Source organism: Zingiber officinale, chromosome 10A (assembly GCF_018446385.1).
Source record: "Zingiber officinale cultivar Zhangliang chromosome 10A, Zo_v1.1, whole genome shotgun sequence".
Lineage (NCBI taxonomy): Eukaryota > Viridiplantae > Streptophyta > Magnoliopsida > Zingiberales > Zingiberaceae > Zingiber > Zingiber officinale.
Window position 1 is genome coordinate 28,685,238 of NC_056004.1, and position 18,476 is coordinate 28,703,713.

The following is an 18,476-nucleotide window of genomic DNA, read 5'->3' on the forward strand; positions in this document are numbered from 1 at the left end:
TTATCTGAAATCAATCTAACATCAGATTTCAGACAGATAAGAGAACCCCGTCCATTGCTGTCGCTTTAGAAGTGTTAATCTTTGTCCATTGCGAGCTAATTTTTGGGTTTCATTAATGATCACCAAAGTCGTTGAACGTTCTTTCATAGAACAGACAAAAGAGGTTGCAGTCGTACAAAGTGGTCCAAATGTGTCTGCAGGGAAACCAGATAGCAGGAGAATAAACTCAGTAAGTTTATGTGCATGCAGTAGCTAAAGGAATTCCTGGCTCTGTTTCTTGTATCAGTGGCACTTTGTGTGCCGAAAGCATTCTGTTCCTCCAGGAAATTAATGGCGGTCAAAGACAAAGGTCATCAAGACCGAGTTTAGTAATGCCCATGGAACCTTCTGTCTAATCGATATGCAAGCAAAAACGAACAGAGGTGAAGATTCAGTAATGCAGCACCTGATCAAAGGACAAGAAGTGATCGATGTTAGGATATGCAGCTGCAGGATATGTAAGAATTGGTAGAGTGCGTCAGGTTGGAGTCAATCAAGGACAATTCTTTCTCTTGCAGCACTACTGTAGGTCATGATTTCTGGTGACAACAGTAGATTTGAACTTGAGAGGAAGCTAGCTTGATAATGGAAGGGGACATGCGAATTCAAATATTGGTAAACATGGCGATGATAGATCTCGCACTCCAAATTATGAAGTTTCAGTACTATGGAAGTTGTCGGCCCAATAGTCAACTCAGAAGTTGGTCATTTAGGATTCTGCTTAATCTGGAAGTTAAACAAAACCATAAGAGCCAAAAGAGGGAAGGTGAGAGACTTACAGAGAATTCCGGTTGAACTCTTATGGAACCTTAAAGTAATTTATAAAATTATGATAGAAACCATTTATAGATTAGCAGTGGCAGATTAATTTGAGTTAGTAAAATTATGATACAAGGATCAAACACAGCATGTAAGTAGCATACGCAGCTTGATGTTTCGCTTGGAAAAAAAAAATAACACTTTCAAGCTATTTCTCTCAATGAATCAAGATGACCAAAGCCAAAAGTTGGTCATTCAGAAGAGTGTTACAAAATTTGTGGTTGGGGGCTGAGAGTTAAATTAAATCATGCATGAGGACGGTCTTCTTCTACCGTAGTGTAACATCATGACGTGGTCGGGCTTGATCGAGTCTTGGAGCAGCGTCGCTGACGGCGACTCCCTCGAGCGCCAGAGGTGGTCTCGAACATGTAGCAACGACAACGAGGGAAGAAGCGTTTGGCCTCTGCATGTAATCTCCACCTGCTTAAATTAGTTAGTAACATCGTCCATAGCTAGTATTGTATTTTAATTCATAGAATAATTCAAAACGATTAGTAAAAGGGAACTGTGCAGACGATCAAATGTACAATTCTAAATAATTATTTGATTAAGTACTAAAGACAACATCCAAATCTACATGGACTTTTCTACCAAGGTTAATCCAATTATCCTACGGTACTGCTCTGTTTCTAATTATCATCCTAAAGCTCATTATATGAGCATATCCTAAAGCTCATTATATGAGCATATACTTTTTGGAGAAATTATTAGTAGACTAAATTAATCACTATAGGAAATATAATTATGAGATTCTCATAAACACCATCAAATAACTTAGATTTATGAACTTTGACTATGATACGGTGAGTATTGAAGCTACCATACAGATAAAGAAGGTTAAAACAGAGAATGAGTTGGATTAAAGGAGGTCGACCATCTCTTTCTAGATGAACTGATCGGTTGATCAGTCAAGTCAGTCCTCTTGGCCAAGTTGAGCAAAATCAACTTGTTTTCTTGACCAAGTAGAGTAGAGCCGACCAATCTTTTAGAGCCAACGGATCAAAGTCGACAGGCCAACCCATAGTTTATAGAATCGCGATCCTACGCAGAATCGATTTAGGATCAGGATCAGATCGATCAGGATCAGATTGTAGAATCATACGATCCTACCAAAAACCCTTAAAATCTTATCATACATGATTAATAATTAGAAAAAAAACATAAAAACTCATTTACATATAAATAAATAACTAATTTTGTATATATATGTAATCATTTACACTCAACACCTCAAATTACATTACTACATGTATAAATTTAAATTAACTTGTAATTCAACTATCATTTTCGCATAGTAATAATATTTATATTTTCATATCATAAAATGAAAGAATATAAGGGTGCATTTGGTTTGCCCATTTTCATTTTCTGAAAAACGCGTGTTTTTCGTTTTTTAGAAAATGACTTTTCCGCATTTTTCGTTTTCTTAGAAAACGCTCTATCATTTTCTTAAAAATGAACGTGGAAAACGTAAACCAAACCCGTTTTTCATTTTATCAGAAAATGAAAACAGAAAACAGCGTGAAAAACGCAAACCAAACGCCCCCTAAAATTTTTATTACCACACTAATAATAACACATTAATGCCAAAAATATTTCCTTGGTTTATAAAATAATTCAATTTAAAGGCCAACAAAACACCTAACGTATATAACATAAGCAATTGAAACGCCGGAAATAATCTTCTAAAGACTGGTTGATGCCACACAATACTAAACAATAGGCATCCAAAAACTCATTATTTTGGAAAAAAGAAATGACAGAATATTATTGATAAAAAACTAACTAAAAAAAAATTAAACATATGTTTAAATAATTTAAAACCCTAATAAGATGAAAAGTAGATAATAAAAAAAAAGATAAAATCTTCTAGACATCCGAAAAGGATTTAAATGATATTTTTTGGGTTTGAAATAGGATGGTTAAGGATAAATTTTGAAATTTATTAAAGATCTCTAAAAAAACTTTGATTTGATATATTATAGGTCTTGTGGTTCAATCCGAGTCAAAAGTTATGACCTCTCAAAGATTCCACTGATCTTGCTCCGATTCTGCTCCGATCTTGTTCCGATCCTACCGATCCTATTGTGATCCTACTGAAAAAAGCGATTATGCACGATCCTAGATCAATTTTGTGTTTCCGGATCGTAGGATCGTACGATCCTACGATCCGAATCGTGATTTTACAAACTATGGGTCAACCCACCAGGGCTGACTGACCGGTCAATCCGCCAGGGCCAACCCGACTGACTGACCCGCTAGGGCTGACTCGACACGGTCGACCCGTCAGGGCCAATCCGACACGACCAACCCGCCAAGGCCGACCTAAACGACCACTCTTCCAAAACAAACCAACCTGCCTAGCACAATAGAGTCAAGCCAATTGATACGGCGATAGAGGTGGACCCCCAAAAACGGATCAAGGTGAGGAAGGCCTGCTGACCTGGAGGTCAAGGTCAAAGTGGTCAAAGGCCCAGGACTACAGATCAGACAAGGTTGGCCGAGTGGACGTGTTGATCGGACATGACTGCCAGAATGACCGTCCTCTGGAAACTTACGGCTAGAGTTAAGAGTCAAATAGTAAAATTTCCGGTTCATTATCCCTACCGATCGACAGCATGGTCGATCGGACAAAAGGCAGCCCTCCGCTAACTGTAAAGTCGAGTAAAGGACAAGATGATAGTTCTGCTCAGTACGACCGAGCAAGGACGTTTCTGTTGAGAGACCTCCTATCGGCCTATAGTGGGACCCACCTACATATCTCACTGTACTTTTTTAGAGGTGTGTGCCGCTGACAACAGAGTATGTCCAGCATGCAAATCATACTTCAGAAGCTTCTAGCCTGTTACATCAGAGATTTGAATGTCCGCTTAAGGAAAGGTGTTAGGAACACTTTTTGACTTGTCTTTTCCTAGAATGCTTTAGAAAACGTGCATATGCTTTGAGATGCATGCACAGATGCTACAATGACACTATAAAAGGAGATTTTATTTACAGGTAGAGGTATATGATATCTTGTTATTCTATAGACTCTAATTACTATTCGTGATTATTATTCTTATCCACTGAGCTGAGAACTGCTTAAGTGTTGGAGGGCCAACGCCAAGAACCTTCTCAGCCCAGCACTAACGCTCTTGATTTTGTAAGATAGCGAGGAGTCTCCATCAGGTCAACCGTGGAGCCACGTTCCCAGCCTACTATCTTCTCAGCTTTCGGACAGTCTGACCATGTGCCAAAGGCTAGCCTTTCTAGAGCATGAAGTCCAACAACTGTGCACTCCGAGCGGCTAATCAAAGGCTACTCGGGCACGTTCAGAGCAGCTGACTGCTGAGACGGCCCAACTGAAGGCTGATTTGCAGAAGAGATTCGAGCTGCTACAAGCAGAGAAGGCCAAGAGTGTCGAGCAAGCTTCTCAACTAGCGAGGCTCAACAAGCAGACCAGTTCCTTTGAGTCGAAGATCAATTCGGCTAATGCTAGGAAGCTCTAAGCCATTAAGGATCTGGACATCAAGAATAAGGAGGCCCGGGTCGTGGCTCAGAATCTTAAGGAGGCTGAGGCCGCACTGAGTGCCGAGCAAGAGAGTCGATCGGCAGAGCAAGCTGAGGTGAAGATCCAGCTCGTCGCCAAGGATGCAAACTTGGAGTCGATAAAGTCCGAGTTGGAGGCATCCCGATCGGCCCTCCGAATTTATCAAGATGCAGAGCTTGGTCGGTTTGAAGTCCTCAAGCGGGATTATCTCTGCTCAGATGCCTTCAACGACCGATTCACAAACTGAGCGCTCCGCCTGATCAACTTCGGAATCGATGGGACTCTTGACCAGCTGAAGGAGAGCGGTTACCTTCTGCCCGTGCCGACCAACAAGGTGATCAACTAGGAGAAGCTGATCGAGTCGTTGCCCGATGACGTGCTAGATTATCTCGAGTGACCACCCCATCTCTGCTCAGCAGGCCTCCTTTTGTAATATCTCCCGAAGTTTTGTAAAAATCTTCCAAGTGGCAATGCATGATCGCCCGTTCGGCGTATCTTTTTTACATTCTTCATGCTTCTCCGTTCGGTGTTTTTTCACATTGTCAGATTTTACCATTGTGAAGTGATGCGTCGTCGTTCAACGTATCCTCTTTCTGACGAAATATACAAGTGTTTACGAATGCATCATCGTTCGACTCCGATGAGGCTTTGTACCATTTAGCATTTCATGAAATATTTCTAAGTATAACTCCTCGCTTTCTCGCTCGTCAGTGTAGTGTAGACTTGGGTTTATAGCTGTCGCTCGGCTGTTGATGCGAAGACTTGGGTTTATAACTATCGCTCGATTGTTGATGCGTGCACTTGGGTTTATAGCCACCGCTCGACTTTTGATGCATAGACTTAGGTTTATAGCCGCCGCTCAGCTTCTGATGAGTAGACTTGGGTTTATAGTTGCCGCTTGATTGTTATTGGTCATAGACTCAAGTTTATAGCCACCGCTTGGCTTTTGACGAAGACAAGGGTTTATAGTCACCGCTCGACTATTGACGTAGACTAGGATTTATAGTGGTCGCTCGACTGTTGACGAAGATAAGGGTTTATAGTTGTCGCTTGACTGTTGACATAGACAAGAGTTTATAATCACCGCTCAACTGTTGACGTAGACTAGGGTTTATAGTCGTCACTCGACTTTTAACTTGGCCAAACTGCACAAGAGTCTGGAATACTTGGGATTTTTATTCATTGTCTTCCTGCATCCACAAGACATACACTTATACAAGTACATCCGGATTTAACTATGCACCTCTCACCTGACCTTATAAGGTTGGAGATGGTTTGCGCTCCAGGGCCACTCGAGCTTTCTCCATCCTCGTCCTGCAAGTAGTAGGCTCCCGAGCGGAGCTTCTGAATGACTTTAAAAGGTCCTCCCCATGGAGCCTCCAACTTGGTGATGTCGCTGACCGACTTCACTCTTTTCCACACTAGGTCGCCAACCTGGAATGACTTTGGGATCACCCTTCGGTTGTAGTTCTGCTTCATGGGTTGTCTGTACGCCATCAGGCGTACAAGGGCCTTATCCCGCGCTTCGTCCACCAGGTCGAACTCCATGAACCTCCGCTCAGTGTTTTCATCATCGTAGAGTTGCACCCGATTAGACTCTACTCCGACCTGGAACCACTACTTCACTTCCATACACCAGATGGAACGATGTGACACTGGTCACCTCTCTTGGTGTGGTGCGATGGACCCACAAGATGCTAGGGAGTTCATCGACCCAGCTTGGTCGAGCCGAGCCCGTAACCCCCTAAGGATCTCTCGGTTGGTGACTTCTGCCTAGCCGTTGCTCTGAGCGTAGGTCACTGAGGTGAAAGCCTGTGTAATGTCGTAGCCCTCGCACCACTCCTTAAGCCTCCGTCCAGCAAATTGCCTCCCGTTATCTGAGATGTGTCGGTGAAGGATGTCGAATCGACATAGGATATTTTTCCATATAAACTTGATGACCATATATTCGGTTATCTTGGCTAGCGGCTCGATCTCCACCCACTTTGAGAAGTAATCTACTGCGACAAGTAGAAATCTATGATGAACGGTCGCCATTGGAAATGGTCCAATGATATCCATGCTCCATTGGTCGAACGGACAAGATACCATGGATGTCTTCATCTCCTCGGTCGATTGGTGTTGGATGCTATGATATTTTTGACACAACATGCAAAGTGGTCATTGTCCGAGCGGCATCATCTTGTAGTGTGGGTCAAAAATATCCTACCAGCTAGATCTTTCGGACTAGCGATCTGCAGCCCGAATGACTTCCATAGGAGCCCTATTGCATTTCTTGAATGATGTATTAGACGTTCTCCGATCTGACACACTTGAACAGTGCCCTTGAGAAAGCTCTTTTATATAGCTAGTCTCTGATTAGAGTGAACCATCCGGTCCTCTTTTTCAAAAGGTGAGCTTCTTCTCGATCGGCTGGAGTGTAACCCGATCGGAGAAACTTTATCAATGGAATCCTCCAGTTACTCAGAAAGGTTATTCCGTCTATCCTATCGATGTGTGCTACCAGTGAGACTTGCTCGATCGATTGGCTTATCACGACAGACGATAATGACCTGGCTAACTTAGCCAGCTCATCCACGATCTGGTTGTCTGGTCGGGGATCCTCTGTATAATAACTTTTTGGAAGCTTGCCTTCAACTTCTCGAAAGCTTTTTCATATAACTTAAGTCGGGAGCTGCTTATTTCAAACGCCCCCAATAGTTGTTGAGCGGTTAGCTGAGAATCCGAATGGATGATGACTTTTGCAGCTCCGATATGTTGAGCCGTTTGCAAGCCGACTATTAGGGCCTTGTACTCGGCTTCATTATTTGCAGCCCGACAGTCTAGCCGCACATACAATTACATCCTGTCTGTTGGGGTTGCAAGGTTGCAAACATAGTCCCATATTGGAAACACATGGGAAAGATCATGGGTTTATAAGAGAAAAGATATCTCCATTGGCATGAAGCCTTTTGGGGAGAGCCCAAGAGCAAAACCATGAGGGCTTAGGCCCAAAGTGGACAATATCATGCAATTGTGGAGATATCTAAATTCTTTTCGATCCTACAAGTGGTATCAGAGCCCGGACTGCCAGAAGGTTTAACCACCGACTGTGCACAAGAGCTATGGTCTGATTGAACCATGTGAGTACAATATTGACCTCGAACAAAGAAAGTGGGGGCTCCTATGTTCGGATCAAGAGGACCAGACACCAGGCAGGAAGTCCTAGTTGCGGCTAGGCAAGGAAAGTCCTAGTAGGTCGGGTGGACCGAGGGGCAGGAAGTCCTAGTTGCGGCTAGGCAAGGAAGTCCTAGTAGGTCGGGTAGACCGAGGGGCAGGAAGTCCTAGTAGGTCGGGTAGACCGAGGGACAGAAAGACCTGGTGGGTCGAGGATCGGACGTGGGAAGCCTATGGTCCTTTGTTTGAGGGGGGGATTGTTGGGGTTGCAAGGTTGCAAACATAGTCCCATATTGGAAACACATGGGAAAGATCATGGGTTTATAAGAGAAAAGATATCTCCATTGGCATGAGGCCTTTTGGGGAGAGCCCAAGAGCAAAACCATGAGGGCTTAGGCCCAAAGTGGACAATATCATGCAATTGTGGAGATATCTAAATTCTTTTCGATCCTACACTGTCCTCCCGTGGCAAAATCAAGAGAATGTCGATCTCGCTACCTTGCCAAGTGGGCAATCCGTCTATGTATATTTTCCAAGTCGCGTCTAGCTCGACATTCTGGACCTCAGTGACAAAATCTGCTAAGGCCTGAGCTTTGATCGTCGTTCGGGGTTGATACTATATGTCGAATTCACTCAGCTCGGTTGCCCATTTGATCAACCAATTGAATGTCTTTGGGTTAAGAAGGCTCTTCCCAAGGCATTGTTGGTCATCACAACGATTGAATGTGAAAGGAAGTACGGGCGGAGTCTCCGAGCGACAAGTACCAGTGCGTAAGCCAATTTTTCAAGATTAGTGTAGCGGGACTCTGTATCTTTTAATATAAGTCTTAGAAAATATACAAGTTGCTGCTCAGAGCCGTTCTAGCGCACCAACGCTGAGCCAACCGCATACTCGATGGATGACAAGTAAATCCATGGCGGCTCACTAGCGATGGGCTTGGCCAATACAGGCAAGGAGGCAAGATACTTCTTGAGCTCTTCCAGCGCCTTGTCGCATTCTCCGCCCCACTGGAACTTGGTCGCTCGGCACAGTATTTTGAAGAATGGATGACTTCGGTCGGACGATTTGGAGATGAATCTTGATAGTGCAGTAATCCGTTTGGTCAACCGTTGAGTCTCCTTCAAGTTACGGGGCGGGGGCATGTCTTGCCATGTCTTCACCTTGCTTGAATTCACCTTGATTCCTCGTTCAGTGATGATGTATCCAAGAAAGCAGCCACTCATTTCTCCGAATAGGCACTTGTTCAAGTTTAGTTTTATTCCATACGCCCTCAGGGTTTGGTAAGTTTCTTCGATGTCTACACAAATATCAGTAACTCGGAAAGATTTTATTAATATGTCATCGATATATACCTCCATGTTGCGACCAATCTGTCATCATAAAACTTTGTTCATCAGCCTCTGGTAAGTGGCGCCGACATTTTTCAATTCGAACGGCATGACGTTGTAGCAGTAGGTTCCCTCAACAATGATGAAACTGACCTTCTCTTGATTTTCTTGGGCGAGCGGCACTTGGTGGTATCCATGATACACGTCGAGCATGCAGATCAGCTCGCAACCCGCTGTGGAGTCCACCATCTGGTCTATCTTGGACAGAGGCAAGAAGTCCTTCGAGCAAGCCTTGTTCAGGTTGCAGAAGTTGATGCAGACTCGTCATTTGTTACCTGACTTGGAGACCAGCACGACATTGGCGAGCCAACTCGAAAACTGAACCTCATGAATGTGTCTGGCTTCTAGTAGCTTCTTTATCTCGGCTCGGATGATTTGGTTCTGCTCCGCACTAAAGTTCCTCTTCCGCTGTTTTGCTGGCCTAGTGTTCGGTCGGATGTGGAGCTCGTGCTAAGCTACGCTCAGCGAGATGCCCGGGAACTCGTTGGTTAACCAGGTGAACACATCGTGATTTTGCCTAAGGTAGGTGACCAGCTCTGCCTTCTTCTCCTCTGTCAGGTCGGTGACGATGAAGGTGGTGGCTTCCGATTGGCTGAGATGAATCTGGACTTTCTCCTTTTTCTCGTAGACCAGCGCAGGAGGTTGTTGCTTGACGACATTCACTTCCAAGCGCGGGGTCTTCCGCACGACTTTGGCTTAGGACTTAACCATCTCGACGTAGTATCACCGAGCGGCCAATTGGTCACCTTTAACTTCGTCCACCTTGTTGTCCACTGGAAACTTGATTTTCTAGCAGAAAGTGGACACAACTGCTTGAAACTCTTTATGGGTCGGTTGGCCCAATATAACATTATAGGTTGACAACGCGTATACCACAACGAAGTTTGTGGTCCTTGTCCTCTTCAACGGCTCCTCTCTAAGCGATATGGCCAGCCGAGCTTGACCGATCGGCAATACTTCATTGCTTGTGAACACATAGAGCAGGGTCATCATGGGTTGCAACTCGCTCAGATTGATTTGCAGCTAGTCGAATGCCTTCTTGAATATAATATTCACCGAGCTTTCTGTATCAACAAAAGTTTAGTGAATAGTATAATTAGCTATTACCGCTCGGATGATCAAGGCATCGTCGTGAGGAATCTCCACTCCCTCTAAATCTCGAGGGGTCGAAGTTGATCTCAGGTCCCTCGGCCTTCTCTTTGCTGCATCCAACAGCAAGTATTTCTAGTCACCGAGCGTGCAACTTCCTCGCTCAGGTTGAGTCACCGTCGGTCTGCCCACCGGCGATCATTCTAATCTCTTCCCAAGCGGTGTTGTTTCAGTTCTCTTCTTCTTGAGCTGATGGTCGGCTCCGTTTAGCAGAAGCTCAGGTGGGACTTGTGCTGGTTCTTCTTTGGATCTGGCGATAGCATGGTTTAGCTGTCGTTCTTTCTTCATCCCTTTGCCCAGTTGATCGGCGCCTATGGCGTCGATCGGGAGATGGTGATCGTCGGCGATATTCCCGTGGAGCTTGTCTGCTCACAATTGGCGTTAGGTCGTAGCAGTCATACGTGTTGTGTGTCACCAACTGGTGGAAAGATCAGAACAGTGGCATCCATGATTTTCCTTTTGCAGCTTTTGGACAACCGATTACCACATGCTATATGGTGTGCAATTTGAGCTCCTGGTGTTGCTGTGCTCCTTTCGCTCAAGGCCCCTTTAGTAGTTGATGACTAGTAGGTGGGCGCCGCTCAGGCGCTGCTATGGGCTCCGTAGGCGCCTCCATCCTTCTTGATGCTTGGGCCTCTTCCACGTTTATGTACTCCGTTGCCCTCCTGAGAAGGTGATCAAAGTCCTCCAGCGACTTTCGAATGAGTGACCGAAAGAATTCTCCTTCGATGAGTCTCTGTGCAAAGGTGTTTACCAATACTCCTGAGGAGACCAATGGGATATCCATGGTCACCTAATTGAAGCGCTTGATATAGACCCTCAATGTCTCCTTAGGTCTTTGCTTCAATGAGAACAAATTGACACTGATCATTTGATAATGACGGTTGTTGGCGAAGTGATGTAAGAACGCCGCTCGGAATTCTTTGAAACTATGAATGGATCTGTTCAGTAATCTCTTGAACTAGCATTGCGCCTATCCGAAGAGGGTAGTGAGGAAGACCCAACGCTTCACCCCGTCGATATACTGATGAAGTGTGACCGTGTTATCAAACTTGGCCAAATGATCATCCGGATCGGTCATTCCATTGTACTCCCTGATCGTCAGTGGGGGGTAGTGCTTTGCTAGAGGAGCATCCAATATCCCTCGAGAGAACTATTGATTGATTCGCTCGGGCGAATCATCATTCCTTGGTACTTTCCCTTTTTGTGCGTCACGAACGGGTGCATCGTGCAAAGAGGATCCTCGTTCCCTATCGACTCGGCCTAGCTCCTTTGATGGTGTATGGAATAGTACCTGATGGAAGGGGATCAACACATTGAGCGAATCTCTGTACGTGTTGGTCGGCTTCTTACTCTGTCCCCAGATGGGTACATGATCCACTCGGTCTCTATATCCGGCTTTATGACCCGCTACTGAGGTCGCGAGCTCTTGTTCCTTGCACTCGGCCAACACATATTATTATTGCTCCGTCATTTTTACCGCTCGAGTTTGTATCAACATATCCAGCTCCTCCTTTGTCAAAGTCACTGTAGTAAGTCGTCCAACGTCCTCCATCTTCGCGTTTCGGATGCAGGCTACGTTCCCAGAAGATGGCTGACTAGGGATGTGGCTACTACGTTAACTGGATATAGACTTCGCTCCACTCTGCAATACAAGAAATGTCAGTACCGAGCCATAAAAGGGGTCCCCGGTGTTAGCCCTCCAACACTCAAGTCAGTCACCGGAAAGAGGAGAAAGATGAAGCAGCTATATACATAGGCGTGAATAGTGAATAACACGTACCTCTACCGATGTATGAACCCCTTTTATATAGTGCCCTAGTGGGCGACGTGCACGCTTCTCGAGGCATGAGCACATTCTCCAAGCGGTCGTGGGCGCGTTCTCCAATTAATCGTGGGCATGTTCTCTCATTTGTCTTATGAAAGGATCTGTCAGGAAAGTGCATCTGACACTCTACCTTAACAAGACATGCATATCCCTGACAAGATAGTAGAAGCTTCGATCCGCCTGTTGACCATGTTCTGTGCCAGCAGCGCCATCTCCCAGAAGGATACATCAATGATCCATCTGCTCGATCGAGCGGGATAGTTGCTCGGCTGAGTACTCCTCTGCTCGGATAGACTTAGTTGCTCCTCCGCATAGCAACCAGTCTCGATGGTTTGTTTTCGCCCAACCGGACTAACGCTCCGATTGTCCACATGCTCCTCCGCTTCAATGGTTGTTTGGTGATCTTGGCTGAACGGGCACGTTGCTTGGACCGACTCTTTGTTGATCGAGCAATACATGCCCGATCGGCCACTGCGAGAAAGATTCGCTCGACTCATCTGACATTGATTTTCTTAACTTTGATCTTTATGTCGACTACTACCTCCATCGTATGACCCGCACTTAGTGGCCCTTGTATCATCGCATCAGTATCTTTTCTATTAGTGTAAAAGAAAGCGGTATTCCATAAATTATACGAGGTAAGTATAATAATTTAAATTATAAAAGTGAAATAAAAAAAAGGTAAATTATGGAGGGCAAATTTAAATTCTCTCCATAAATAAACAAGACATAGGGCGTTAGGTAAGTTTCGACGAGACCATAGCTATAGGTCGATCCAAAAAGCACGCCTAGGAATAAGGGACGACGGTCTATCACAGTATAATCACATGCACGTAGAAAAAAAAACCCTTTATAAATACATAGAAAATCAGTCAATATCCAAAGACACAACTCTGCCGTCTAGGGACTCTCTACAGCATGGATGTGTTCATAGAAAAGCTCCCATGCGTATATATATATATATATATATATATACACTGTAATATAATATTTCTTTCACTGGAATTGCAAGATTGGTGGATGAGATAGAGAGATAGAAGGGGGAGTGGTCCAAGACTTTATGCTTTCTAGCTCTTCCTAGTTCCGTTGTTGTTCATGTTTCTCCTTCTCCTTCCCACTTTGGCACTTTGTATTATTGATTCTTTTTGGGTGTCCCCACTCCAAAGCCCTATGCCCAATGTATGTGTATATTCGATTTTGATGGCACCATGCATGGGCCCCTCTCCCATATATTCTCACAGAGTGCACCTCTTAAGCCGCTTGATGGCCTCTTAACAAAATTGTTAAACACACTGTAGGACCAGATTAATTTGTCGTGTGTTATGTAGAATTAATGAGGACATCCAAGCAAAAGCGAAAGCATGAAGACCCACTCTTACTTTGTGTTATGTAAGCAAGAGTGCATTAGCAAGATTATATAGTTTGAAAATAGTTTGAGTGCGTGCATTATATATCTAATCAAAGTTAACAGCTAAAATACTATCCTTACATATACAAGTTATACAAATTAACATATATATTAGACGTCCTTACATGTTATCAGACAGAATAGAAATATTAGCATAAATTGATGTAACTATATATCTTTAGTCAAATCCTATATGCCACAACATGCATGCTCGCCATAATGTAAACTGAAGAAAATGTATGAAATCTTGAGCGTACGTAATATTCACTATGTAGAATAGTTATCTTAACATGGAGTTTTTTTTAAAAAAAAAAATTATGAACAAATTTGAACGTGAAGACATATAACACATGCTAGGTAGTTGAGAGAACATGGAATTCTTATGAACAAATAAGAGAATAAGGAATTAATGGAGTTGACTTCATATGCGAGGGCATGCATCTTCATGCACGGATGATCAAATTGTTAACACAAATAAATAATCAGTTGAAAGACTTTGCCACATGCAGATCATACTTTACATAATTAAAATAGTAATACCTAAAACTGATATATAATTAAAGTGATGGGTGGATCCATGTGACTACAAAAAATCAACTAAGCCAAGCGAATATATAAAAATGCATCTGCAGGTCTAGTAATGCAATTAAGTTTAGATAAAGAAATTTCTAAAAATAGATATTTAAAAGGGCAATTTTCTCTCCAATCCATGCTGAGGTCCTTTTAATTATATTCTAATGATCTCCTTATGTGTTGGATTTAAAAGGAAAAATAATTGTGTAAGTACTGACAAGAAATACAATGAAAAAACCATGCATGCATGCATGGAATTGGGGAAAAAAATTAAGAGCTCTGCCTACATTTTAGTTATTTAATTTAGGGAATAGAGAGTTCCCCAAAATTGAAACAATAAAGGTCTAAAACTATTTGGGGTTTTATTGTATCCAGCATTAAGTCCCTATATATATATATATATATATATATATATTGCCTTGGGATATTTAAAATATATAAAGAGCTCTATTTCATCAAATATAACATCACATAAAGGGAGCCTTCCATAAAACTTCAATTGCTATTTAGTGGTAGGTTTCATATTGTGATCACACATCTTCAATCAAAGGTATAGGTGAAACATGGACATCGGGGTTGTCACCAGCAATCACTTTGAAAGAGAAACATCTATCACTTTGTGGAATATGAAATTTAAAGTCACATATCTAACTTCCCTGTCTAATCCTATCAAAAATCCCTTTAGGCTTAATAGACGCATGACATGCACATTGTTCTCTTTTAGACCTATTCAATTGATGTTTACGGCATGTCAAACGTGCTATAGATAGAGAAAACATCTCTTTGCCTAATTAATGGTTTAAATACTACCATTATAATATAATGCTGATTAGGCACCAACATGGGCCAAAATAAATCGTAAGGGAGCTCTTTTCAGAGCGATCGAGGAGCATGATGTGCCACAGTGAAACTCACCTTCTACCTAAAACATGCTAACTGGTGAGAAATCCCACATCATTTAAAGCTAGCTACTCTATTTAGCTCCAAAGCTTCTCTCATCAGCCTAGCACCAACCATATATAAGAGGTCAAACAGTAATTCAGAAAATGCCTGTGGTGTTCCTCATTGCTTAGAAGAGAATTTTTATATAATTAATATACATTAATTAGTGTTGCAAGAAATATTCATTTTGAGTTACGATAATTGACATTCAGATAATCGGAAGCATACATACCTCAGATTCATCCTCCAAAACCAGCTTGTTCACCAAGTACTTAATAAGCAACCTAACTGTCATCCTTCCATCCCTGCGGTAATTAAGCCACGAATAATGAGAAACTACAACAAACATCGATCATATTGAATTTACTGTTCTTTCTTTCTTTTTTTCGGGAAATCATTATTTTCCTCCAAATATAGAATGTAAAACTGCACAAAAAGTAGCTGAAATAGGGTATAATCATTTGGGAGAAGTTGAAGTACTTGATCCTCAAGTAGCTCTTTGGTATCTGTGGCAAAAAAGGCTCCCTCCCACTGCAGAAATTCCAAAAAAAAAAATGTGAAAAGGGGGAACTCGTTAATTTTTCTAATTAGCCAAATGTGTTCCTCGTTCCATAACAAACAAACAAACAAACAAAAGTGCAGGAAAAACAAAGGAAAAGGAGCGATTTTTACTGTCCAGTTTTGGTCGCACAGCAAACTCAATCAAGATGGAATTGGGAACACAAAATGTTTCAAAGCATTTGTGAGTTTGACGTACGTACTGGTTTCTCATCGCCTGAAGCGTGAACCAAACGCCAGATTGCGGTCTTCTCGGCGGGCTGACAACCCTCACCGGCAGGGGCGGCGCCGCCGCCGAGCTCGCTGTCGGGTGCACGAGCTGCCTCGCAACAAACTCCGGCATTGCCGGCGGTAGCATCAGAGCGGAACCCCCGCCGAGGGCGAGATTCGCATTGCCAACATTCCAAAATCGCCCCCAATATTGCGGCGGCGGTTCTCTCCTATGAGGGCCCACCCACGGCACCAGAGGGGCCGCCATATCAACCGGCGGCGGGATGGGGAAGCCGCTGGCGCTATTTCCTGGCCAAACTGCTGGAAACGGCGAGAACATAGCCGGAGAGGAGGAGACAGAAGGTATCCTCATCCGCTCGGGGCCACCGCTAGAGCCGGCGGCGGCAGCGGCGGGGGAAGGAAGGTTAAGAGGTGGTGGTGCGAGGGCTAATCGGAGCCAATCGGCGGATGTGGCCGGAGAGAAGTCGTCAGCGTCTCTGCGTTCGTCCTGCGGGGCAGGGGAGGGCTCGTCGTCGTCGGCCATGGAGTCGAGTTTCTCTTTCAATGGTCCTCGGAGGGCATGGAAATGGGGTCGGCCGCAGCGCGATGTGAATCCACCAGATACGCAGTGGTGCTGGTGGAGGAGGCAGCAATCGGGGGTCATCGCCGCGTTGCATATACCATGATTCTCTCCGCCGTGCGTCGTTGATCCGTCAGCTCAAGAATCGGACAGAGAACAAGCAAAGGCGAAGAAGGACTCGAGAGGGAGCTCAGTTTGCTAGAAAAGTACTCCGCTTTCCATGGAATTCCTGATCAGGCGGAGGAAGCGACGAGAGAGAGAGAGAGATCATCCAATGGATGGTTAGAGAAGGAAGGGAAGAAAGCGAGGAGTGCAAGTGAGATTTTTATAACAAAACGTATTCCCTCGTAATTGTTCATTTATATGCATATACAAATTTATTAACCGAACACACATTACAGAATGAATAAATAAATAAATAATACACATAATAACGATATTCAATTAAAATCGTAAATCGAGGGCAATGAATGGTTGGGAAGTTCGAACGGGGATTGTTTGTTGAGATTGGTTTTCTCGGTGAAGTTGAGGACGATGCTTGGGAAGCCATAAAAAGGTCTTGTTGGTTGAATTTGCATGTGGCAGGGATTTGATTGTAAAGCGGCTTTCTTTACGTGGGAGGAGATGGAATGGACTGGAGTGGAGAGGAAGAGGGAGAGAATGGACGGTAGATGATGGAGATGGAAGGGTGGGTCCCGCTTATACAATCGAATCCATGCCGGTGATTTGACGGTGAAAAAATTGAGTCCTGTTGCGATCGTAATCACTCTTATTTTCCGTTCCTTCGACCAATTTAACATGACTGGATATTTTAACAAACTATGCAAAAAAATAAATATAAAACATAAAATAATAATAATAAAAGAGTATTGTTTAACCACAGAGATGTGTTTCATTTTAATTCATTGCATCCTCGACCCAAGTATAAGACAAATCATATCCATTACGGCATTACTAATCAATCTTATGCAATCTAAATAAACTCATATAAAATTGTAATCAAAATTCGTACATAAATTATAGATTTAAAAAATAATAATAATAAATTGTAAACAGTAGAGAAGAAAGCTATTTACATCATACTATGATTATTAAAATTTAAATTAAAAATACAATAATTTTGTCTAAAAATTAACTATATAATGGACAGTATGTGATACTTTAATGTTTGGACAATGAATTGTATCTTATTATTTGAAAAATGTGTTGTGCCTTTATATTTGGCAACTTAATTATTGAGTTTGAGCCAACATATTAAGTGGGTCAAAGATTACTGAATATTTGACATTAGAAAAAAGTCAAATGGATTAAGATTGATTGTACACTGTAAAATGATGAGAGTTCAATCAGTGTTGACAAATATAAAAAATTTAATGAGTATTGGCAAATAAGAAAAAATCAACAAGCATTAACAATAGTGAAAATCACCTAGTAATTGAAAATTTTAATAGGTGTTGAAAGCAAAAGTTTAGGTAAATCAAGGTTAAATATATTCTTAACAAGCAATGAAGTCTATGTATATCAAGATTGACTATATACTCACGAGTATATGAAATTTTGATATTTTAAGATTGATCGGATGTTAAACAAATGGAAGTCTATGAGGTTAGACCTCTAAACAAGTGAAAATCCTAGCAAATTGAGATGGATCTATGGCTGTATAAATGAAAGTCCTAATGGGTAAAATGTGACTTTCATTAGGCAAATGATGAAGTCCCAATGGTTATACCTCTAGCTAGTGAAATTCTTATTAAGGTTAACCAATACAAAGCAGATGAGGACGTCTCAAAGGCATATATATAAGCCTCTTGATAAGGAAGTCTAAATAAGATAAAAGATACAAGGACTCATCATTTAGGTTTTAGTTAGACTTTATTTAGGCGAGGACTAGACGTTAGAATTGATCGAAATTGATGATTTAGTCAAGTAAAAGTTGGTTTCAGTTGACTAAATTAATTGACAGTTGACTTGCTAACAAATAGAACATTTCTATTCACAGGTCAGTTGACTCAGTAGTAGTTGATTGAGGTAAGATGAATATAATCGACTAGACTCAATTAGAGTATCCAAGCCAGTAAGTCATATGTCTACATGTCCTACTGCGCATTAGCATATCGTACTTACATGTTACAAAACATTAAGTTAAGGGACCAATCTCCCGAGCTAGGATGGCTCATTGACATCTTAGGTTGATGATCTCCAGGAATAAATATTCTCAAGCTCCCTTAGTTCTATACTATGAGCTCCCCATTTCAAGCTCCCAAGTTCTCCCCTTCGAACTTCTATTATCGCCCAC

At 42.6% G+C, this 18,476-nt stretch overlaps 1 protein-coding gene across 1 annotated transcript; it reads right to left on the minus strand.

Moving 5' to 3' along the window:
* Nucleotides 1-953: 953 nt before the first annotated feature.
* On the minus strand, nt 954-16,510 carry LOC122026318 (protein LAX PANICLE 2-like). The gene is made up of 4 exons (XM_042584990.1): nt 15,594-16,510; nt 15,313-15,363; nt 15,065-15,137; nt 954-1,278 (listed from the first exon to the last, which is right to left on the minus strand). Exons 1-4 carry the CDS (start codon nt 16,262-16,264, stop codon nt 1,099-1,101), a joined length of 975 nt encoding a protein of 324 aa, XP_042440924.1. The 5' UTR covers nt 16,265-16,510; the 3' UTR covers nt 954-1,098.
* Between the last annotated feature and the right edge of the window lie 1,966 nt (nt 16,511-18,476).